The sequence below is a fragment of the Heptranchias perlo genome, chromosome 32, assembly GCF_035084215.1.
Source record: "Heptranchias perlo isolate sHepPer1 chromosome 32, sHepPer1.hap1, whole genome shotgun sequence".
Classification (NCBI taxonomy): domain Eukaryota; kingdom Metazoa; phylum Chordata; class Chondrichthyes; order Hexanchiformes; family Hexanchidae; genus Heptranchias; species Heptranchias perlo.
In genome coordinates, this window is record NC_090356.1 from 21,624,180 (window position 1) to 21,648,426 (window position 24,247).

The 24,247-nt window shown below is 44.4% G+C and overlaps 1 protein-coding gene across 3 annotated transcripts in view; it reads right to left on the minus strand.

Moving 5' to 3' along the window:
- The window catches only part of LOC137301158 (rho guanine nucleotide exchange factor 10-like protein), a 151,802-nt gene that overhangs the window by 30,358 nt on the left and 97,197 nt on the right, over positions 1-24,247 (minus strand). For all 3 annotated transcript variants that reach the window (XM_067970603.1, XM_067970605.1, XM_067970604.1), the window contains 12 exons: positions 22,959-23,065; positions 22,002-22,079; positions 20,297-20,476; positions 19,901-20,017; positions 17,545-17,637; positions 16,046-16,216; positions 13,006-13,151; positions 10,974-11,152; positions 10,287-10,402; positions 8,310-8,437; positions 4,045-4,145; positions 305-426 (listed from right to left, as the gene is read on the minus strand). In XM_067970603.1, the coding sequence (XP_067826704.1) occupies positions 305-426; positions 4,045-4,145; positions 8,310-8,437; positions 10,287-10,402; positions 10,974-11,152; positions 13,006-13,151; positions 16,046-16,216; positions 17,545-17,637; positions 19,901-20,017; positions 20,297-20,476; positions 22,002-22,079; positions 22,959-23,065 (1,538 nt within the window). The remainder of the gene's footprint in view (positions 1-304; positions 427-4,044; positions 4,146-8,309; positions 8,438-10,286; positions 10,403-10,973; positions 11,153-13,005; positions 13,152-16,045; positions 16,217-17,544; positions 17,638-19,900; positions 20,018-20,296; positions 20,477-22,001; positions 22,080-22,958; positions 23,066-24,247) is intronic.

Below are 24,247 nucleotides of genomic sequence, written 5' to 3' on the forward strand. Positions count from 1 at the left end.
TTATCTCATCTAATAGCTTTTTCCTGTTTCTAAATATCCAACCCTTTAGCTATAAATTGCACCAAGGGACCTGTCTACAAATGATGATTGGAATCGGCTCACGTAGAGGCCTCCATGTAGGACGTATGGGAATACAGATCTTGAATATTTAGTATCAGTGAAAAATTCTCAAAAGCATAGTCACATGATTATGTAAAGACCACAACATCAAAACCAAGATTAAAACATATAAATGGTCAAATATGTACCAAATACAGATATTTTAAAGACTATTGAACTGCCTGATGCTTTTTCTTAGCCTTACCTTCAGATCCTGACATTTTGAACCATAGATGGGGATATGACAGGCAAGCAAAGGGCACCAAAACGGAGCCTTTGTTTTTCCATCATCCTCTATACAGAACCAGCCAGGCTGGTTATCTTTAGCTAGGGATGAGAGAGAGAAAAAATAAATTAGGCACTTACCAAGAGGGTTTAAAGAGAAGCACAGGCTCCAAGCCTACTACATAATACTCAGAAGACTTCAAACATCAAGTTCCAGGCACTATTTCTAATTCAATTATACTGTTCTGCCTAATGAGTGCAATAAAATCAGTTTCAAGTGGCTAGAAATATGACTTCATTCAATTTTTAAAAAATTGTCCAATTCCCCCCCCACCCACCTGAAGTGACTGACTTGCTCTGGGATACAGTCGCACGGCTTCTGGTCTCCCTCTGGTACCTCGTTCATGTGGCCATTCATGCGTGAGCCTTAACTGTGTCACAAAAGTTCTCACCCATGGGGACATCACAGTGGAGCTCAATCCAGCCACCACCCAACATTCACAGCTGCATGTTGTAACTCCAGTCACGACACCTATTGCTGTCTCCAGCTGAGGTCACCTTATTTAACGACTGATGAGAGATCAAACCCACGACCTTTCTGTTTTGCATGCCTCTGTTACATTAGACAATGCATTTACCACAGCAGTCTTCAAGAGAACTGATCCTTTGAATGGTGATTACAAGGTCCTGTTGCAGACACCATAATTAAAAGAGGAGGGTCTGCACTAAATAACTACCATATTGTCATTCATCTATTATGCGGTTTTTTTTATTTGTTCATGCGATGTGGGCATCACTGGCTAGGCTAGCATTTATTGCCCATCCCTAATTGCCCTCGAGAAGGTGGTGGTGAGCCGCCTTCTGGAACCGCTGCAGTCTGTGTGGTGAAGGTTCTCCCACAGTGCTGTTAGGAAGGGAGTTCCAGGATTTTGACCCAGCGATGATGAAGGAATGGCGATATATTTCCAAGTCGGGATGGTATGTGATTTGGAGGGGGAACATGTTCCCATGAGCCTGCTGCCCTTGTCCTTCTAGGTGGTAGAGGTCGCGGGTTTGGGAGGTGCTGGCGAAGAAGCCTTGGCGAGTTGCTGCAGTGCATCCTGTGGATGGTACACACTGCAGCCACAGTGCGTCGGTGAAGGGAGTGAATGTTTAGGGTGGTGGATGGGGTGCAAATCAAGCGGGCTGCTTTGTCCTGGATGGTGTCGTGCATCAAGTGTTGTTGGAGCTGCACTCATCCAGGCAAGTGGAGAGTATTCCATCACACTCCTGACTTGTGCTTTGTAGATGGTGGAAAGGCTTTGAGGAGTCAGGAGGTGAGTTACTCGCCGCAGAATACCCAGCCTCTGACCTACTCTTGTAGCCACAGTATTTATGTGGCTGGTCCAGTTAAGTTTCTGGTCAATGATGACCCCCAAGATATTGATGGTGGGGGATTCGGCGATCGTAAAGCTGTTGAATGTCAAGGGGAGGTGGTTGGACTCTCTCTTGTTGGAGATGGTCATTGCCTGGCACTTGTCTGGCGCGAAAGTTACTTGCCACTTATGAGCCCAAGCCTGGATGTTGTCCAGGTTTTGCTGCATGTGGGCACAGACTGCTTCATTATCTGAGGGATTGCGAATGCAACTGAACACTGCAATCTTCAGCGAACATCCCCATTTCTGACCTTATGATGGAGGGAAGTCATTGATGAAACAGCAGAAAATGGTTGGGCCTAGGACACTGCCCTGAGGAACTCCTGCAGCAATGTCCCGGGGCTGAAATGATTGGCCTCCAACAACCACTACCATCTTCCTTGTGCTAGGTATGACTCCAGCTATTGGAGAGTTTTCCCCGATTCCCATTGACTTCAATTTTACTAGGGCTCCTTGGTGCCACACTCGGTCAAATGCTGCCTTGATGTCAAGAGCAGTCACTCTCACCTCACCTCTGGAATTCAGCTCTTTTGTCCATGTTTGGACCAAGGCTGTAATGAGGTCCGGAGCTGAGTGGTCCTGGCGGCACCCAAACTGAGCATCGGTGAGCAAGTTATTGGTGAGTAAATGCCACTTGATGGAAGCTTTGCTGATGATGGAGAGTAGGCTGATGGGGCCGTAATTGGCCGGATTGGATTTGTCCTGCTTTTTGTGGACAGGACATACCTGGGCAATTTTCCACATTGTCAGGTAGATGCCAGTGTTGCAGCTGTACTGGAACAGTTTGGCTAGAGGCAAGGCTAGTTCTGGAGCACAAGTCTTCAGCACTACAGCCGGGATGCTGTTGGGGCCCATAGCCTTTGCTGTATCCAGTGCACTCAGCCGTTTCTTGATATCACGTGGAGTGAATCGAATTGGCTAAAGACTGGCTTCCGTGATGGTGGGGATATCGGGAGGAGGCAGAGATGGATCATCCACTCGGCACTTCTGGCTGAAGATGGTTGCAAACGCTTCAGCCTGGTCTTTTGTACTCACATGCTGGACTCTGCCATCATTGAGGATGGGAATGTTTACAGAGCCTTCTCCTCCCGTTAGTTGTTTAATTGTCCACCTCCATTCACAACTGGATGTGGCAGGACTGCAGAGCTTTGATCTGATCCGTTGGTTATGGAATTGCTTAGCTCTGTCTACAGCATGTTGCTTCTGCTGTTTAGCATGCATGTAGTCCTGAGTTGTAGCTCAGGATATCCTTTTAAGAGTGTCATTATAGGACTATTTTGCAGCCCATGTAGGCCGAAGACCATTATAATCCATTCAGTGCAATGAATTGTAGGGTATCATTTTGCTCGTGTTCTATAAATTGCTGGTGTCTTTTAATTAAGTGCCCTCGATATGAAGAGACACCTACACACCTTAATAGTACAGCTAATTAGTCTCAATAACAAGCTGACAGATCAAATTTATGAAGTGAATCCTATCAGATGTTGCAATTATTTGGTATCAGAATGCACACACTGCTTGGCAGGTAGTGTTTGTTATTTCAGGTTGATTCAGAACACGCTGTAATTGTTCAAGATACTGTGAAAGTAGGGGGAAAAAACCACTTAGGGATGACTTCACCATCTGCTAGCAAAGAATGGGAATTACAACCATTTGTATCTCTTCACTTCCTCTAAAGTGAAAACTTTCTGCTTCAAAGTACTCCACTTACTTCAGCTTAAGTTTGCATATGTTCTATTCCACGAGTAAGTTCGTGCTGCAGTCAAATGTTTTGAGCAGGTTGTTAGTAATTTCTTAAATGTAAACCGAGTGCAAGAAGTCCATTTTTTGCCTCTTCATTTCTGGAAGCATTATTAAGGTTTTCAATGATCTTTCGTGTTCAGCAAAGATGCGATTAGAACACAAGCCATGGGTCCACTCCTTATCCTGCCCCACTGAGGTTTGGACTTGGCAAAAGCCAATAACCCGAGGCTCAGGCTATTTACTGGAGCTCATTTACCTTGCGCATATCTGGTAATCTTTCAAAGCACACCACTGATGGATTACCAAGTCAAAACTAAGGTATATCTAACCTTTTCCAAATATTCCACCTGCTGACTATACCATTGGTCATAGGGAAGCTCCAAAGTCCAGATTCGTTCTGCTTTCTCGACTTTGACAGCACACGCTTGCGCACACAAGCCTATCAACACCGGGAGAGTGTAAAGCAGACAACATAACTTCTTACTACTGAATTAAAAGTGGGGTGTGGGGAGGGGGTAAAGTTTCAAGCTATAAATTCAGGTATCACCAGACCATTACCTACATAGTGCAACTTTAGCCATATGCAGACGATTCACCCAGGAGATTTTACTGCGAGCATTTGGCGTGTTAAATACCACCATGAAGCTGACCGGCCTTCCAGACCTTTAGGAAAGGGTAAAAAGAGGGAGAGGAGGGGGGAGAAAAAAAGACAATTAATCAGTTTAGTTTACTGGTCAGCAGAAACTTTAAGCTGCGCACAGAAAGTAAAACGAGAGGTTTTTTTTGTATGTCTCTCTCAGGAAACAAGCTTTTGAAGGCTGCTGTAAATTATAGATTAAAAGCTAAGCCTTTTTAGAACCACCGGAAAGGCATGTCTGGAAGCAGATTTAGAAAGCTGCATCTTTTAGAAATGGAGATTCCGCCAAATAAGTTATTAAATAAGACATTTAATACCCAATGCAGCAAAGATACATTTTTGAGAAACTTTTAACCCATCACATTAAAAACAATGTTTGTGCCAATTACATATTTAGGGCTTTTAATACATCACCTGGGAGCCTGCCACATATCCTGGGCCTGAATAATGTAATCTGGTTTAGTTGGTGCTCATGCAATGTGCTGTTAACACATTGATAAGCAAGGTGCTGAACATGTATTAAATTAGGAAAAAACACACAGCTCACCCTAGTGGGATCAGACTTCAGTAGTTTCCTCTTGTTTCTTTTTGCCAATTTTTTCCCCACCTCACTTGGGAGATGCTGATTATTGCAGGGATATAGTTGAATGGGTGCTGGCAACCCTTGGGTACCTTACACCAGCAGCAATTCTTCATGTGCCAGCCTAAATAGAAGTTAGCAGGCTATTCCACTGTGAAAGGCATTGCAGCCAAGCCCAATCCCATCCTCAGCTGATGCCAACACACATGTTCATTCCAGCCAGGGGAGGAGAAGTTACTGGATCATGATCAGAAGATCAGAGGCAAGAACCCTGGCTGATTTTCCCTACTCCAGGAAGCAGTGGCTAGTTATAACAGCCCCAGCTGCTGGCTTGGCTGAGATCAGCTAGCTCAGCATGGATTAGGGATCATCCTAATCTGCGTGGTTCAGTTATGCATTGCCTTTAACAACTGAGCTCTTGACAGAGTCTGAACATGCAATTTCAACTATCCGACTATTAACTGGGATACAATCAGTGTAAAAAGGTATAGAGGGCACAGAATTCTTAAATTGCATTCAGGAGAACTTTTTTAGCCAGTACGTAGCAAGCCCAACAGGGGGCGGGGGGGGGGGGGGGGGGTTGGGGAAAGACAGTTCTGGATTTAGTTTTAGGGAATAAAGCTGGGCAGGCGGAAGGAGTATCATAGAGAGAGCATTTTAGTGGTAGTGATCATAATTCAGTTAGATTTAGCATAGTTATGGAAAAGGACAAAGATAGAACAGGAATATAAAGTTCTAAATTGGGGAAAGGCCAACTTTACTAAACTGAGAAATGATTTAGCAAAAGTGGACTGGAAACAGCTACTTGAAGGTAAATCAGTGTCAGAGCAGTGGGGGGCATTCAAGGGGGAGATTCAAGGGGTTCAGGGTAAACATGTTCCCACAAAGAAAAAGGGTGAGAGTGCCAAATCTAGAGCTCCCTGGATGACAAGCAGCATACAGGGTAAGTTAAGGCAAAAAAGGGAAGCTTATGTCAGACACAGAGCTCAATACTGCAGAAAGCCTAGAGGAGTATAGAACATGCAGGGGTGAAATTAAAAAGAAAATTAGGAAAGCAAAGAGAGGGCATGAAAAAATACCGGCAAGTAAAATTAAGGAAAACCCAAAAATGTTTTACAAATACATAAAGAGCAAGAGGATAACTAAGAGTAGGGCCTATTAGAGACCAAAAAGGTAACCTATGTGTGGAGGCGGAAGATGCGGGTATGGTTCTTAATGAATACTTTGTGTCTGTCTTCACAAAAGAGGGGGACAATGCAGACATTGTAGTTAAGGAGGCGGAAGAGTGTGAAATATTGAATGGGATAAACATAGTGAGAGGGGAAGTATTAAGGGGTTTAGCATCTTTGAAAGTAGATAAATTGCCAGGCCCGGATGAAATAATCCCAGGCTGTTAAGAGAAGCAAGGGAGGAAATAGCGGAGGCTCTGACCATTTTACGATCCTCCCTGGCTACAGGCGTGGTGCCGGAGGATTGGAGGACTACTAACGTTGTTTAAAATAGGGAGAAAGAGGTAGACTGAGTAATTATAGGCCAGTCCGCCTAACCTCGGTGGTGGGCAAATTAATTCTGAGGGACAGCATAAATAGTCATTTGGAAAGGCACGGGTTAATCAAGGACAGTCAGCATGGATTTGTTAAGGGAAGGTCATGTCCGACTAACTTGAATGAGTTTTTTTTGAGGACGTAACAAGGAGGGTAACGCGTTTGATATAGTGTACGTGGATTTTAGCAAGGCTTTTGACAAGGTCCCACATGGCAGACTGGTCAAAGAAGTAAAAGCCCATGGGATCCAAGGGAAAGTGGCAAATTGGATCCAAAATTGGCTCAGTGGCAGGAAGCACGGTAATGGTTGACGGGTGTTTTTGCAACTGGAAGACTGTTTCCAGTGGGGTCCGCAAGGCTCAGTATTAGGTCCTTTGCTTTTTGTGGTATATATTAATGATTTGGACATAAACGTGGGGGGCTTGATGAAGTTTGCAGATGATACAAAAATTGGCCAGGTGTTGATAATGAGGAGGAAAGCTGTAGACTGCAGGAAGATATCAATGGACTGGTCAGGTGGGCTGAAAAGTGGCAAATGGAATTCAATCTGGGGAAGTGTGAGGTAATGCATTTGGGAAGGGCAAACAAGGAAGGGAATAGACAATAAATGGGAGGATACTGAGAGGTGTAGAGGAACAAGGGGACCTTGGAATATATGTCTACAGGCCCCTGAAGGTAGCAGGACAGGTAGACAAGGTGGTTAAGAAGGCATACAGGATACTTTCCCTTATTAAGCAAAGCATTGAATATAAGAGTAGGGAGGTTATGCTCGAACTGTATAAAAAATTGGTTCGGCCACAGCTTGAGTACTGTGTACAGTTCTGGTCACTGCATTACAGGAAAGATGTGATTGCACTAGAGAGGGTACAGAGGAGATTTACGAGGATGTTGCTAGGGCTGGAGAATTTTAGCTATGAGAAAAGATTGGATAGGCTGAGGTTGTTTTCTTTGGAACAAAGGAGGCTAAGGGGAGATTTCATTGAGGTATATAAAATTATGAGGGGCCTAGATAGAGTGGATGGGGAGGACCTATTTCCCTTAGCAGAGGGCTCAGTGACCAGGGGGCATAGATTTAAAGTAATTGGTAGAAGGATTAGAGGGGAACGGAGGAGAAATTTTTTCACCCAGAGGGTGTTGGGGGTCTGGAACTCACTGCCTGAAAGGGTGGTAGAGGCAGAAACCCTCAACTCATTTAAAAAGTACTTGGATGGTGCACTTGAAGTGTCGTAACCTGCAGGGCTACGGACCAAGCGCTGGAAAGTGGGATTAAGCCGAATAGCTCTCTTTCGGCCAGCACGGACATGATGGGCTGAACGGCCTCCTTCTGTGCCGTAACTTTCTATGATTCAATGCACTTATTTAGGGGGAAAAAAATGCAGCTCATCCTATTGGGACCAGACTAATATTTTTCCTCCCTGTCCCTTTACCCCCTCGTTGCCCATAGGCTCACACCCCATGTACAGAGTCATCCAGACCCACCTTGCCATGGCTAATCGTGTTGATCTTATTCTTCTCCCTCCCACCCCTGACCCCTGCAAAGAATAAAAAACAGCATCAAAAATACCTAACCCTATATTATAGAAAGAGGAAAAAGACTGCTAATGTTGGAAATATGAAGCAAGAGACAGAATGCTGCAAATACACTATCGATCAGTCAGCATCTAAGGTCAATGTTTTGGGTTGGACCATTCAGCTGAATGGTCATGGTCACACAGGACAAGACTGACCAAATAAAGGGAGACTAACAGATGGAAGCCAAGAGTACAGATATACTAACTACTTTCACAAACAGGCAGCTAATGTCTTCAACAACCTGTTTAACAGGAAAAGTCACCAGGATAATTCAATTTTTTTTTGTGCTGTCATATATGCAGGTTGTAGTTAAAAATAAAACCTGCAATTGAATTAGAAGGAAATTGTTTACTAAACTAGTCCATGGACACAGATATTATGAGAGAGATTCAAAGTCAAAATTAAAATAATTCTGCTAGACTATTGCAGACTTGTTCACCAATAACATTTTAATGTGGAAGTTGGGCTTCCCCACCCACCCACCCACCCCTTACTTGTCTGGTTTCCCCGGCAACAGGAGACGGAGCCGGCACTTGTTTGCTGATTGGATCTCATCCTCTTTAATCCTGATCAATCGCTGGAGAGCTCTGGTCCAATCCTGGGCTACAGTGAGGTTTAAGTTCTGCGAAATGGGACAGATCAGAATAAGCCTTCTCGGACTGACTGCACCAGTACTATAGAGATCCTGCGAAGGAATGTGGCCGAGAAATATGTACAGCACCAGTTTTACGAATAAAAAGTCAAAGCTACACAAACATTTCTGTTGAAAAAAACAGGCCATTATAGTCAATAAGCTTGTCCCTTGGTCGTAGATGAAACCTGGCTGCTTGTCTTCTCACCAAATCCCTCAATCCCTTCTCTCCAGAAATGCATGTACTTGGCACTTGAACCTTTGACCAACCATCCACTTCGACGGCCTTTCCTAGTCACTTATTCCCATAAACCGGTTACTCTTTGGGTGAAGAACTTTAAGTTGTAGTCCTAATTTTTTTTAATAAAAAAAAGGGCTCGTTATTAGGAGCCCTTCACTTAGTGAACAATTGCCTGGACCCACTTGGTGAATCCACTTCATAAGTGTGTAAATTACAGCACCACCTCCATGAGCCACCATCTTCTTTCCCAGTCTTTTCAAACATGCACTACTACAGGCCTTGGCCTGAGAGTTTTCAATAATAAAAAAAAAATTCCATAGTGTGCAATTTATAACATCACTCGACGGGCGGCAACTGACAGGTGTGACTATAGAGTTTACAACCCTCTTTTGCAGCAAAATCATAGAAGCTTTTTCTCTGTTGCAGACATCAATGGAGTGTATGGCATCATCATTGGAATCTGCAGCAGACTCCCACACAAGCAGCAACCCAGGACCAGTCAGTGACCTCCACCTCCACAGAAGCAGAGATTACAATTCTGGTGGAAGAACAGAAAGCACCCTTTGTACCAGCTTCCAGACACTGACCAGGCAGGAAGTAGACTGCTGTCTCTCAGTTCTTCAGGATTCAAAAGCCACCATTAGACCAACTATCCAACTGATCAGTGGGGACACACATCCAGGGCCCCATGGAACGGTAGACCTGCCTGACACTGCCGCCTCTTGGGATTGCAGCATATACCAGGCCTCTGATCTCTCTCCCTCCCCCTTCAACCACACCACCACATCAGTGGCTCGTAGGAAGTGGCTGCCCAGGAACAAACACACAAACATCAGAGATGCAGCCTGCAGGAGCTCCCTCCCAGGAGCAAGTTGCCATGTGAGGAGGGCCACCCTTTATTCAGGACAAGAGCAGCCAACCACCTCTGGTGATACTGGCCCTCAGGTTATACCTAGGAGAAGCAGTAGAATAGATGAATGCAAGCCCAGCCACCCAGGGGAAGCAGGGCGTTAAGAACGTAAGTCGCTTCTGTTCACTTTGGAATTTATTGTATTAGAGAATGTGCACAATGTTGCGCTGTGTTATTCTTGGGAGGTTAGAGTCTCTCGGTGAACTCACACTTTCAGTAGTAAGTCCACAGCTCCACAGGCATAATGAAGGGCAGGGCACGCTCCAAAAGTTATCTCCGATTGCAGTAATTGCTTTGAAATTCTCCATTCGTCAGGCTGAAACTCCTCTCTTTCACCTGTCTCTGCTGTTCCTGCCAGCAGCCGATGATTTTATCTCTCATTATAATTTACCCTTGGGTGAGTGTAACACCAGGAGATTCAGGGTGCAGTGTCACTGGCCCTCATTACCACATATTATGAGTTGGCTGGGACTTAGCAGGTGGATCCCAGGGAGGGCCAAATTGCATTAGGACACTCAGGAACTAGGGTTAAGAGTGGAAAACCGAATGGAAATGGCTTCTGCCCCATTTTTCTACTCAAAACAAAAAGATGCCCTGACCTTGCACAGAAAAAAAAATGCCGAAAACAGTTTGGAAATTCGGGTTTGCTATTTTTGTTGAAGGGTTAGGTCAGAGTTCAGAGGTCATACCTGATAAGTGCCATGAAGTGCGCTTATGAGCTGCGATATCTGGTTCACAACAACCAGGTCCTGTTGTAGTTCCTGAAGCTCCTGGTAAAGCCGGGGAGGACCCATATAAATCTTACCTGAAGGAGAAAAGGAAAATATATATTAGGATGAGTGTCCAACACCAGGCATTTACAGACAACATACAGGAGTGTCAGAACTCCAATGCATCAACAGGCAATTAATGCCAGATCTGTACAGCATGTGCTCTCAGTGCAATATATGCTGTTTCTCCTCTCCTGAAGGCATTGAATCATGCTGCCGTGCGGTCCCAAAGACATCTGCCGCCCTTCTGAAACCCTACCCAAGTTGGTACTTCATGCTTGAGCCTAGACAGAGTGTTGACAGGCTGTTGGGGGACGAGGGAGGGGGAAGGGCATCACAGTTGAGTCCATTCCCGTCATCATGCACAAAGCTGTGCGCCTTCCCTGATCAGGAAATGATGCAGACCCAGCAATATAACGCAATGCTACTGATCTGTTCTACTCTACATTGGGTATTGGTGTAAAACAGTATGTCCACTACAAAAGAGCCATTAACACCCTGATGATAGTATGTACAAGTTTATTTTACCCTGGCTACAGCGATTACTATATTTACAAGACTATGGGGAATTTCCAATTGATAATTCCACAGCAGACCCAGACTTACTTGATAGAGAGGTAGAGGAGGTCTTTTTACTCCCTGGATGCTGAAAGATTATTGTATCCTTGTCGTAATCTTTCCCTTCTTGGCCAACCTCCACTACCTGAACCTGCGGCAGTGGGGTGCTCCATTTCACAGTGTATTTCGGGCCTACCGGAACCAGGCTGCCAATGTCTGGCTGACCCCTGGAAGAGAGGTATGGAACAAGAATTAAATACTATAGCATAACGAGTAGAAAGAGAGCTAGATACAATTCCCACTTCATCTATACAGGAGAGGGGAGAAGGGAGAACACAGTACACCCCAGCTCTCAAACTAACAGATAAGGCACCACAGCCAGTCCCTGGCCCCTGTAAACCCAGAAGGTTGGCAATAAACAGATAAAAATAATTTTTATTAGGGGGCAGACCTTTTTTTTGACTCCATGGTTTCCATCCTCTATTGAAGGCACTGTGCTGGGCAACAGTTCCATGGGTATCAGCTATGCTTGGGCATTAATTTAAGTGCTATTCTTCATGCACAAAACTTGACAGTGAGAATTGGCAGGCTATTCACCTATGGGACTATCGTGGCAGAGTCCAATTCTGTGTTCACACACCTTCACTTTCCGGCAGGGGTCACAAGATAGTGCTCGGGAGTGGGGATGCTGGCTGGTTATTTTCCTCTGCTTCTCCCAGGAGCAATGAGATCGATCTTAAGAACCCAACAGCTACCTCAGCACAGATCAGTGGATTGAATCAGCGACCTTCCTGGTCTGTGCTGCAATGCATTCACGGAGTGAGCCATTAGAGAATGCTATGCCTAGTAAACTTTAATAAAATTAGTTCAAGTCACTATAAATAAGCTTTTACTGTAAGTTTGTATTAATTATTTGCATGCTGAAATCTTACACATTTATACACAGAAGGAGATACAGGGGAAGAAACATTGCACTCTGCAGGAAGTCTAATAATGATGTGAGTGTATTGCACAACTTCAAACTGAGAGATGTTGGTACCCTGTAGTGCAGTGGTATGTTCCTCTCAATGTGGATTTTGTGCTCATCAAGCTGAGAGATGTTCATGCTGGGAAATGGACATTTTCTAGAATAGCACGTTTAGGTCAGGTGCAATACAGTAAGATGCAGAGTAAAGCTCCCTCTCCCCAACCTCAAATTCAGAAGACCATCTCTACTGCACCAGGTATGCAGTGGCCTCCAAATTAAATTACTAATTAGTGTCAAGTCAGAAGCAGTTTTGTACCATGATTGAATGATCACCACCTAGAACTGGATTGAGACTGTCCAAACTCATTTCACTGTTACTGCCAACAGCTAAAGGGGCCTTTCACTCATTGGTCTGGGCTGGATTTTAACCAGGTCGCAGAAGTGAGCCTATCCCATTACATACCATCCTAAATGGACTGATATTCATAATGCAGTCCCTCTCCCACGTACCTATGTCCCTCAACAGACCTGGAAAAGTACCTCCACTCATAGTTTGCCTGGCTGTGGGATGTTGACTGAGCTGGGATTCAGTGTTCTTCTCTCTATTTTTCTTGCTGCCCAGTGGGAGAAAACAGGGGAATGATTTTAGGAGACAAGGTTATCTCAGCTTCCATACGGCAAATGAAAGAGCCTAATTGGAAGTATTGATTGTATAGTTTTACTTCCCTGTATGGAGCTACCTGGGTCTGTAACTGAGATATCCCACACAATGAGTTTCTATCATGGCATGTCGATAACTGCCAAGTGAAGACCAGGACCGGGGGAGGAAGAGCACTATAGGACAATAGTCACCTAATAGCAGTTACTTGCCTTCTTTTGTGACAGAGCAAGGAAGGAAGAGGGAACAACACTGAATCTCAGCTTGGTCAACATCACACAGCCAGGCAAGCCATGAATACTGGCTCAGAGGGAAATGGAGCAGCAAATCTGACAATGGCTACAGGTAAAGGAGGTTGGGGCTTGGGGGGGGGGGGGGGGGGGGGGGGGGGGGGAGAAAACAGGACTTAAATGGCCCACAGGCTATATTCTGAGTGCCCAGTGTTACGTACTTACTTTACGTTGATGTTGGCGCAGATGAGCAGGTCATTCAACAGGAACACTCTGCGTTCCTTGGATTTAAGGATCTGTCCCCTCTCTCCGTAAACAGTCTCTGTCAGAGTCTCACACAGGACGAGCTGCCGCTGGCCAGAACTCAGCAACTGCACAGGAACAGAAGACACATTAAAAACGTATCAGTGTGCACATTAGGTTTACATTGTGACAGATGGTTATAAATTGATAACCCGGGTGGGAGGGGTTCACAATAACATTATCAGGAAGTGCGTCCATACGAAAACCTTCCCCGCGCAGTGGAGAAGCTCCATTTATGAGTTATACATAGGTCTTTCCTGTTCTTTCCAGTCACTGATCATAAAGTTGAGCCTTACAGATTGCCAAGATGCCAGATTTAATGCCCGATCTGTTTGGAGTTAGCCATGCTAGGGAATGGAGAAAAGAAATCAACTTGGGTTCTCGCGCCTAACAACTATCCAGTGACCTAGACGATAACGTGCATGTGGGTGAATCTTGGGCGAGGACGAAATTGGCCTAGACTGCGATGTATCCCATGTTGGATAGCTGCCAACATTCACTGTCTAGACTTGCATGTGATGAATAGCCACTTGGGCAATGTACTGGAGATCTGCCCACGTTGGTGGAACTGAACCCAAGCCAGAGTCAGCGTTTTTAGGTGAGGGGTGGGAGGAGTAAATACTCTTCAGCATTGAGAATGCAATGCTCAACAGGAAGTGAGAAAAGTCATGGGTAATTTTGTCATAGTGCATACAAGCGATGCAACTTCACTGCACAATAATGCTGTCAAACGCAAGTTGCATTGAACATTTGCCAAACTTTTTCTTTCCCTCCAGTTTCTAATAAAGTCTGTGCCATTTACATGAATGTCATTAACTTTGCTCATCTTCCAAGTCTCTGCATTAAGTCACATGCAAACAAACCTAATCCAGTGAGATCCGTCACAGTGTCTGAAGAATATTTGTCACAATGCTGCACGATGTATGAAGGATGTCAATTGGCCTCTTATTAAATAACCTAATGTCAATATTGCAGATTAGATGATTAAAATTCTTATTATACTATATTTAATGATTGGCTGCCCAGCAGGCACTAATACCTGGTAGAGTTCAGCGTTCTTAGAACCTAATTTAAATATAAAAGAGGCAGTACATAATCTTAAAAGGGCACCACTGTTCCGCATTCAGCAATTTTCCGTACATATTATGGTCAATTATATAATTCAAATTGCAGCACGTCTCCATGAAAAATTATTATAGGCCTACTAAAGCTGCACTTCAGCTCTTCTCATGGTGTAGTTGGTAACTGTGCTGATGTATAACTGAGCTACACTGAGCAGGAAGATCCTACGCTTCATCCCTACCAAGTTGGCTGATCTCTGACAGGGTAGCAGTGGGAGGATTACAGATTTCAGGCTGGTGTTTTTTTCCTCCCTTCAGTCCGAGAGAGCTCCTAATCACTATTCATGTTCATGTGCAAGGCAAGTGAGGATTAGGAGCAAGCTAGGTCGTGATTCCCTCCCCCCCACCCACTTCAGTCAAATAGCCTGCTGACACATTGTCGAGTGCCCTCCTGTATCTCCAACAAATGGCAGTTAAGTGCACAGGAACTTAGTGATTGCTGGTAGACCATTTGACCATAGACAGCATCATAGGTCGACCAAATTCCAATTTCACCTGAAGTCCATGCACAGACACACACTGAGCAGGGGTCACTGAGTAATGAACAGGAGTTGGAATCCTGGCTGCTTATTCCCACCCTTGCCCGGGACCTTGAAACCAACTGTAGCACTCCTACTGCCCTGCAGGCAGCTTGGCACAGGTTAGGCATCAAATTCGGGACCTTCCTGGTCTGTATGGCACAATACCCCACCAGACAGTGCAAATGCCCATTACAGAAGAGCAGATTAAAATTTTTATGGATTCCAGATAAAAACGTGCAATCCTTTTGTTACAGCCCATTAGTCAGTCAGCCATTGAACGATTCAATCAAAAAGCAAAGTGCTATACTCGAACAAAATTGTTTGCCTCGTATAACAAGTGAAATTTGGCAACGAATGAAATGGCTTTAATTTGCTGAATATTGCCAACCCAGATAATCAGGCGATAAAATTCATAATCTGAGCACAGACTACTTGGAGGGGAGAAAGGGCCCTCCATAGAGGAAACAGCTGCTTCTTCCTATTCTGTGACAGGGGAAGGGGAGTGGAAGGCAACAGTAGAGCTAGAGGATCATTCCAGGTGTGTATTTAACCTGGACGGGGAGTTCTTTACTCCCTTTCTGCTTTTCTCCTCCCCCAGCTCCACACTCTTCCTCCAAGAAAAAAAGACTTGAATTTATATCGTGCCTTTCACGACCTCAGGATGTCCCAAACCACATTAAAGCCAATTAAGTACTTTTGAAGCATAGTCACTGTTGTAAAGTAGGAAACATGGCAGCCAATTTGCCCTCACAAATAACAATGTGATAATGAATGGATTATCGATTTTAGTGATGCTGGTTGAGGATGTTGGCCAGGACACTGGGGAGAATTCCCCTGCTCTTCTTCGAATAGTGCCATGGGATCTTTAATGTCCATCTGAGGGGGAAGACAGGGCCTTGGTTTAATGTCTCATCCAAAAGACGGCACCTCCAACAGTGCAGCACTCCCTCAGTGCTGCATTGGAGTGTCAGCCTAGATTATGGGCTCAAGTCTCTGGAGTGGGACTTGAACCCATAACCTTTTGATTCAAAGGTGAGACCACTACCACTGAGCCACAGCTAACACCTTTGCAAAATGCAACCGTAATGCACCACACCTGTGTGATAATGCAGTATTATTGTAGTCATGATCCTATAATTCTTACTTCCATTATTTGTTGGGGTGCAGACCTAAAAGGTTTATCCTAATGCATTTCCCACCAATAATATGGATCAGATTTTAGAGTTATGACTGGCTGGCGATTACATTGCATTGTGTAAAGCCAGTTAGGTACAATTGTGGCCTCTAACATTTCTCTCTCTATCCCTTCCTCCTCCTGACCTTGTTGAGGTTGCGGTCTCCGACACTCTTCGCCAGCTGCTGAATTTCGGCAATCTGATCCGCCACTCGCTTCTGCTCATTGAGTTTCTCTGCCAGCGTTTCCAGCTCAGTCAGGGCGAGCTGCAATGAGAGCCGGTCGGGGTGTCCTCTCGGTGTATTCTTCAGCATATCCTGAAACAAGCAGAGCGAGCGGTCAGAATAGGGTGAAGAAAGAACGATACAACAGGTTGCTCAGTATCTAAAAGTTAAATGGCAGATTAAAGTTTCAGCTTGGATCCTGCAACAGAATTTGGGAGGATGATTTGGGGGGGGGGGGGGGGGGGGGTGGGGGGGGAAGGTGGGGGAAGAGAAACAATGTCCGAGCAAAACAAGGAGCAGACAGAGCTTTAACTGCCGCTCTCAGAGACCTTTATTTTTCAATACCCCGACCTTAGCTCCTGCCTATGCAGGGCACATCCACAGGAAATAAGCCCACCTCCCCTAATATGTCTTAAAAAAGATATTTACAAGGATGTTAAATTTTATTTCCCCTGCAAAAGATATCAATTGCTACTGAGCATAGGTAAACCTGGACAAGTATGGGCAGCCTGCTCAGATTTGGTGGGTGTTGCAGATGAGGCTGAGGCCAAGGCTGATCCCACTTTTACTTGATGGCCACCCACACTTTTCACCGGGGCTCACTGGATTCTCATCAGGAGCAGGAGCACTAATTTCCCTGCCAGTCCAGTGTGAGGTGACCACATGTATTTCTCCCCCCCCGCCCCCCCAAGGCTGCTTTTCAACTAACTCAGCACAGACCAGGGATTGAGCCTGACGTCTCTGTCTCAGTAAGAACATAAGAAATAGGAGCAGGAGTAGGCCAATCGGCCCCTCGAGCCTGCTCCGCCATTCAATAAGATCATGGCTGATCTGATCCTAACCTCAAATCTAAATTCATGTCCAATTTCCTGCCCGCTCCCCGTAACCCCTAATTCCCTTTACTTCTAGGAAACTGTCGATTTCTGTTTTAAATTTATTTAATGATGTAGCTTCCACAGCTTCCTGGGGCAGCAAATTCCACAGACCTACAACCCTCTGAGTGAAGAAGTTTCTCCTCATCTCAGTTTTGAAAGAGCAGCCCCTTATTCTAAGATTATGCCCCCTAGTTCTAATTTCACCCATCCTTGGGAACATCCTTACCGCATCCACCCTTCACAATCTTATATGTTTCAATAAGATCGCCTCTCATTCTTCTGAACTCCAATGAGTAGAGTCCCAATCTACTCAACCTCTCCTCATATGTCCGCCCCCTCATCCCCGGGATTAACCGAGTGAACCTTCTTTGTACTGCCTCGAGAGCAAGTATGTCTTTTCTTAAGTATGGAGACCAAAACTGTATGCAGTACTATGCAAGCCAATGCATTTACACACTTAAATGGTGCAGAGTTTCACACTATTTTAATATCCTAATTGATTTAACATACAAGTTAATAGTTACAATGAATTTATTTTGCCCTCACCTGGAGCAATAGAATAAACTGTGGGAATCGTTGGATTGGCTTCACCATCAGCCCATAGAGCGTAATCCGGTCAGAATTGGAGGCTTGTTTCCGCTGTAGAAGATCAGACAAACTCTCAGTAATTAACCTGCCCCACTTCCATTAGCAGTGACATTTGCTAAGCGCTCTGAACACGCAGCACAGCCTCACTGCTATATCCTCCTGCAACTCCTAAAAGGTACATTGTAATGGTACATCAGTGCTGAGGATAAATAATCTTGAGTATCACCAACATCCACATCATGCTATCATGGTAACTGTTATTCACTAGCTTTGTGTTGAGGGCCACAACAGCAACTAAGGTCCACTCTCCGAAATACTGGCCAAGGGTGATGCAGGGTACTATCCTGTGCCTGAATCGTGAAGCCCGAGGCACCCCCGATATTGGGCCACGGGGCCTCATTTCCATCAAACCGGCGATCTGCGGAGTGTAAGAGGCAGGTTGCCCGGCAAAGTCTGTTTAAAGATCAGGCCTCTGCGTTACCAGCAGCATCCTTCAGGTAAGTGGGGGGTGGGTGACCGGGTCGGGAGGCAGCAGTGACCAGTTGGAGGAGTGATCGGTGGCCTCCTGCTCCTCCTATCTTCACATTCAGGCAAGTATATTATTCCTTGTTATTGCGACCGAATAGGTCCTTTAAAGGGGTTGGGATGATAATGTAAACCACTCAAATTTTATTTGTGACATGAATGTCACGTGACTCCTGAGTATGTTACAAGTTTGTGACGTAATCCAGTCACTGCTTAGAGAATGAGGGCGTGTCCCACAGTTGAAATTGTACTCATTTATCAAATAATCAAAAAACATCATGAACTACGCTGTACGTAATAGAACCACTTGCATTGCAGCTATCTTTATGCATCCATACCCAAGCTACTTGGGTTGAGGCACTGTGTAAACTACTGCTTTCCTGCATATCTGTATATTTAACCCATAAACTAGCTTGGGCAGGGCATTTAGGGTAGAAGGTGCAATCACATTCCAGTATATCACTGCCACCAGTCTGGTTTTGGGCTGTGTGAAAATTTTTAAGTGTAAGCTGGACACCAAGATCTTTTTCTATACATAAATAGGGTTGATAGGGGTGGAAGAAGAGGGCTGGGAGGAGGCTTGTGTGAAGCATAATCAAGGGCTTGAACCAGTTGTGCCGAATGGCCTGTTTTGTGCTGCACTTTATGTATTTTATATAAGAAAGAAACAAGACTGCAACTTTTCTACTTACTCCTGTATCTAGTGATAGAGGGACATTAATTCTTAAGGTTTTCAATGAATTTGCATCAGCAGCAAATCAAACAATAGACCGCAAGCCACTGTCCGAGTCCAGTTTTACTCTTGGGAAAAAGATGGAATCCCTTATCTATCCCTCAGAAAACAAGAGCTGCAATAAAATTGTTTCCAATAAAATGAACAGAATATAATGGTAGCAACTGGCTCACACAACATTCTTTGGAAGATTAATACAGGGCATGAAATGTTTAATAATGTTGTACTTAATTCATTTTAAATGAGCAATGGAACACTTTGCCAGCTTTTCAAACTGGCTGGTTTCTGATGAGACAAGTGACAAAAGATTGGATTTGCTGCCCCCCAGTGGAATGGATTGCCAGGATAGTTCATAGTAAATATTTCAAATTTCACAATGAAGCAATTTTTTTTGAAGCAATTCCACAGAAATCTCACAACCGTCGTGACATGATTACCTGCCTGTTTGTAGTCTATAATAGGAACATTTTTTTTAAAGTAAAAAAAGTAAAGGGAGATTTACGATCAGCACCCCCATCCAAAACAAGTGTAAGGAGTCTTATAACACTAGGTTATAGTCCAACAGCTTTATTTGAAATCACAAGCTTTCGGAGCTTTCCTCCTTCGTCAGGTGACTCACCTGAGTCACCTGACGAAGGAGGAAAGCTCCGAAAGCTTGTGATTTCAAATAAAGCTGTTGGACTATAACCTAGTGTTGCAAGACTCCTTACACTTGTCCACCCCAGTCCATCACCGGCATCTCCACATCATCCAAAACAAGAGCAATCAAAATGAGTTCTGGTAAATATCTGCTATGGCACTGAGCCATACAGAATAAACAAGCATCGGGTTTGGTACCCAGTCTGTACCGAGTTGGCTGATCGCAGCTAGGCTGGCATAGGGGGTGTGATAATTGGCTTCAGTGCTCTTAAGGCCAAGTGTGGGGGGGGAAGCTAGCCACAGTTTGGACTCCTGATCGGTATTCAATGACAGCTTTGGGAGTCCTTGGAAGGAAAGAAAAACTGGCTGGAGTGTTAGCGGCGAGGTTGAAGAATTGTCTTGTGCATTTTGACTCACCTTCAGAAATTCCAGAAAAGCTGGTTTGGTCAGGCAGGCTTTCTTAATGAGTGCCATAGCGTTGGTGAAGTTATTCACATAGTCACTATATACATCCAGCACCATAGACTTCGAGAACTGCAAGTAAAAAAACAAATTCCACAAAGTTACATCTGCAGGTTAGGAAAGTAATCAGTACCCCAGTAATATCCAGTGGAGGTGCATTTCCTGAGGTGCTGTGAACCACATCTCAGTATTATTGGTGAAATCCAAGCTGAACTTTAGGAAAGCGAGCAACCCCATAAAACTGACTAACCCTATCTCACTGCTCCCGTTACATCTCATTCTGTTGCTGAGTGAGGCACAGAGCTTGGGAGGGTGAGCAGGGGAATGGGAAGAAGCATAGTACATACTTACTGAAGCTACAAAGAGATCTCCGATTTTCTCTGTGGTATCCCACTCAGCTACCCGTGAAGCCAGGGCGATCTGAAACATCGAATGGCATTGAAGAACTTCGTTCAGACGGTAAAACACCACCCGCAACTTCCTCACACTCAACAACTTTGGTTCCGCCTCCAGCAATGGCTTCTTATATTCCTGAAAAAAAGAGGGAGAGGGGCTGTTCAGAGATTTTAAATGGTGGTGGGAGAAGGAAGCCTTTGTTCAAGGACAACACACACACTCCATTATGGATTAAGTGCTTGTAATGTGGCCTGTGGTCAAGGGAAGGAGAGTTACAAGTGATCCCTAACTTGCTGCTCTATGTGCCTCTGAGTCTCTATTCATGGCTTGCCTGGTTGTGGTGAACTGGGATTCAGTGCTGTCCTGTCATAGGTGTACGATAGTGTAGTGGTTACATTACTGGATTAACAATTCAGAGGCCTGAACTAGTAATCCAGAGAACATGAGTTCAAATCTCACTATGGCAGAGTGAGAATTTGAATTTAGTTTTAAAAATCTGGAAATAAAAAGCTGGTATCAGTAAAAAAAAACCACCACAAAGATTGTCCTTTAGGGAAGGAAATCTGCCATCCTTACCCGGTTTGGCCGATATGTGACTGCTGTCCCACACCAATGTGGTTGACTCTTAACTGCCCTCTGAAGTGGCCTAGCAAGCCAGCTGTATTAATCTGTTGGGCAATGAGACACAGGCAATAAATGCCAGTCTTGACAGCAATGCCCAAATCCCAAGAATGAATTTTTAAAAAAAGAGAAAACACTGGAATTCTACTGTAAGGCAGGGATAATCCAGCATCCATAGAGTGTGCAAAAGTCCCATTAAATTAGAATTATTTAATACAAGTATTGGTCCTATGGGTTTCCCCCACTCTTTCCCTTTGGGGAAGGACCTGAACTCCACTCAACAATTACCCGAAGTGGCATGATTGAACTAGAAGTTCACCACTTGGGAATTCATAGGCCAAGACCCATGGCCATCATTCTGTGGTCCGATTAGTTACAGCATTCCTGAGAGTGGGCCTCAGATATAAACTTAATGAACAACACTGAATTAAGCATTGATTATTGCTTCCTACAGTATTTAAACCAGAGTCTTAACAGACACTGGGCACAGAACAGTAGTGAGATCTACATTGGTCCTATACTACTGTTCAAGGTCCTTAGTTGGTTTTCATGGCAAGTCCATACCCTAAACCTCTACCCACCGTCTTTCTGCACTCCGCACTCCGCACTCCGCACTCCGCACTCCGCACTCCGCACTCCGCACTCCGCACTCCGCACTCCGCACTCCGCACTCCGCACTCCGCACTCCGCACTCCGCACTCCGCACTCCGCACTCCGCACTCCGCACTCCGCACTCCGCACTCCCCCAGCTATGTAAAAGGGCTACCTCTTCCGTCTCATCTCCTCCCCACCCACTAAGATACTTCAACCAGACACAGGACGCTTAAATTACAACAATTTACTCGAATGTGTTGACTTACACTGAACTAAGCAATTGGTCATCAGAACTCAAAGCAATTACAGCACCAACCTAACAAATGCTGTTTACTGTCTGTCAGACAGTGTCTGGATATATTCCAGTGGCTCCTATATTCCTTGTACTTCAACTCTTCACAGTAGGGCATTTATTGCAATATATTATGGAACCTCAAACTCCTACCTGCAGTATCCGTTTTAGAGACTCGACATAACTCCGCTCACTTTGCACGATAGAACTCAAAATATGCCTTCGCACAATCTGTTAGGTAAGATAGACAGACATTTAAGTTTCATAATCAATTTAGTCAATAAAAGATCTTCAAGTATCACAAATGTCGTACCATAGGCCTCATATTATAGAATTCATGACTGATAACTGGGAACTGTGATATAGGAGTGGTGTAACTGGTGGCAAAAACCACAAGGTCAGATTGGTCCATTATCCAGACCAAGAGGTTACTGTAATCTTCAAACACACCTCTCCTCCTCTAAAAAAAGCATACTGTTTAGAATTCTGTATCTTTTTGAACATTTGGGTTGGGGATCAGAAGGTCTCCAAACAGCTATCTGGGACACCTCCTAATTGGGCATCCAGAAACATCCAAACGAAGCACTAAGAGGAAGAAATTTTACTGAAATTGATTTGGGGAAAGGAAACAAAGAGGAAAGGGCAAAACAAAAAAGGTTGCATTATCCTTCTATGGCCAATTTAAGAGTACCATTGGTAGAGCTGTGGAAGCAAGTCACTTGCCTGCTCTCTGCCCAATTTTTTTCCCATCCTCTTCTGAGGCACTGACTCAAAATATGACTCGATTGATACTGGCTGCCCACTGGGAACTTGCCTAAATGGCCATTCTTCATCTGTGAGCCTGAATGGTGAAGGATCGCTATATAGTAACCAACAGCAGGAACTCTCGCTGATCTTTCCCTCTTCTAATCCATGGTCACTGAGGCCAATTGCAATTCTTCCTAAACACTGCTCAGGCTGAGTTCAGCTAACGTAATACAGGTTAGAAGTCAAACCTGGGACCTTCCTGGTCGGTAGAGTTCAGCTATTCACTGAGCTGTGTGGAAAAACACAAACAAAAATAATATCTTGGCATCGCACTAGAGAGTTGAAGTGTTAAAGTGTACAGACCTGCTGAGGGGTCAGCCCTGCTGGCATGGGGCTGAGCTCTGGTGGAGGATGTTTAGAGTCCGACACAGGAACATCGAGGTACCCAGTATCGTCCTCTTCATACTGATCTGAAAAAAAAAGTTCAAAATTATCTGTCAAACACTGGAAGCAAGTAATAGCCAGACAATGAGATTCTATTTTTCATACAGTAAATGTATTAAAGGATGGAAGATACTAGAGATAAACAGCATTTTAAAAAGGAACAGAACAAAGGGAAGGGTGGGAAGAGAACACAATGCACAGTTCAAACTGGTCATCGACAGTATCTTCTCCCGTTCCGTTCCTTTTCAAGTGCCGTTCATCTCAAATACCTTCCAGTTCTGCCAAAGAATTCATATCTGAAACATTAATTCATCTGTTGTCTCCACAGATGCTAACTGACCTGCTGAGTGTTTCCAACATTTTCTGCTGATTTCAGATTTCCAGTACCTATAGTTTTTTTTGCTTTTGGTTTATAAGGAGATTCCTTGATTGGATTCCCAGCCTGATGTCAAATGGTGCAATGTCAGTGGAACTACAGTAGGCCTTATTGCCTCTGGGCAAGGGAGGAGGAATATTAGGTTTTAAAAAAAGTCAGCCAAGATTCCTGTTCCTGATTGTTTGCCATTGATTCCTGTTTTGTTCAGTTTCAGGATGGACAAGGACAGAAACTGGCCAATTGCAATGTCCCTAAAGTGGACCAATAGGCTGCTGATGCTCACTGTCTAGGCTTGTACATGAAGACAGGCCACTTGGATGAAGAGAGTAGCTCGCACTCCTGGAATTGACCAGCATGATTCAACACTTACAGGAGAAGGGGAAGAGAAGGGGAAACTGTGGCTGTCGGTTTCACTCATGTAAGCAGATGGTTTCAGTACAAATCTGAAGTCTACCAATAAAATTAACATTTTAAAAATGACAGCTTCTACTGTTGCCTATGTAGTTTGAGAGACTCAAAACACAACTGCAGGATGCAATACTACTGCAAATTTTTCCCTAAAATATGATCTTCTATTTTTCGAATAGGACAATAAGATTACACAAGGAAAGCATCCACTGTATCGGAGCAGGAAACCCACACTCTACAGATTAGATCACACAAGCAGATATTTGTGGAATGAAGTGTGCTGCCACAGATTCGTAAACAGACGATACAGGAGAGACTGGAGGATGATATCCAGGTGAAAAAATACATGTAACTGTCTCACAATAGGTCAAATCTTTGCACCAGCTTTTTTAATCCTATCAGCCACTTTTCTCCTACATTCGCT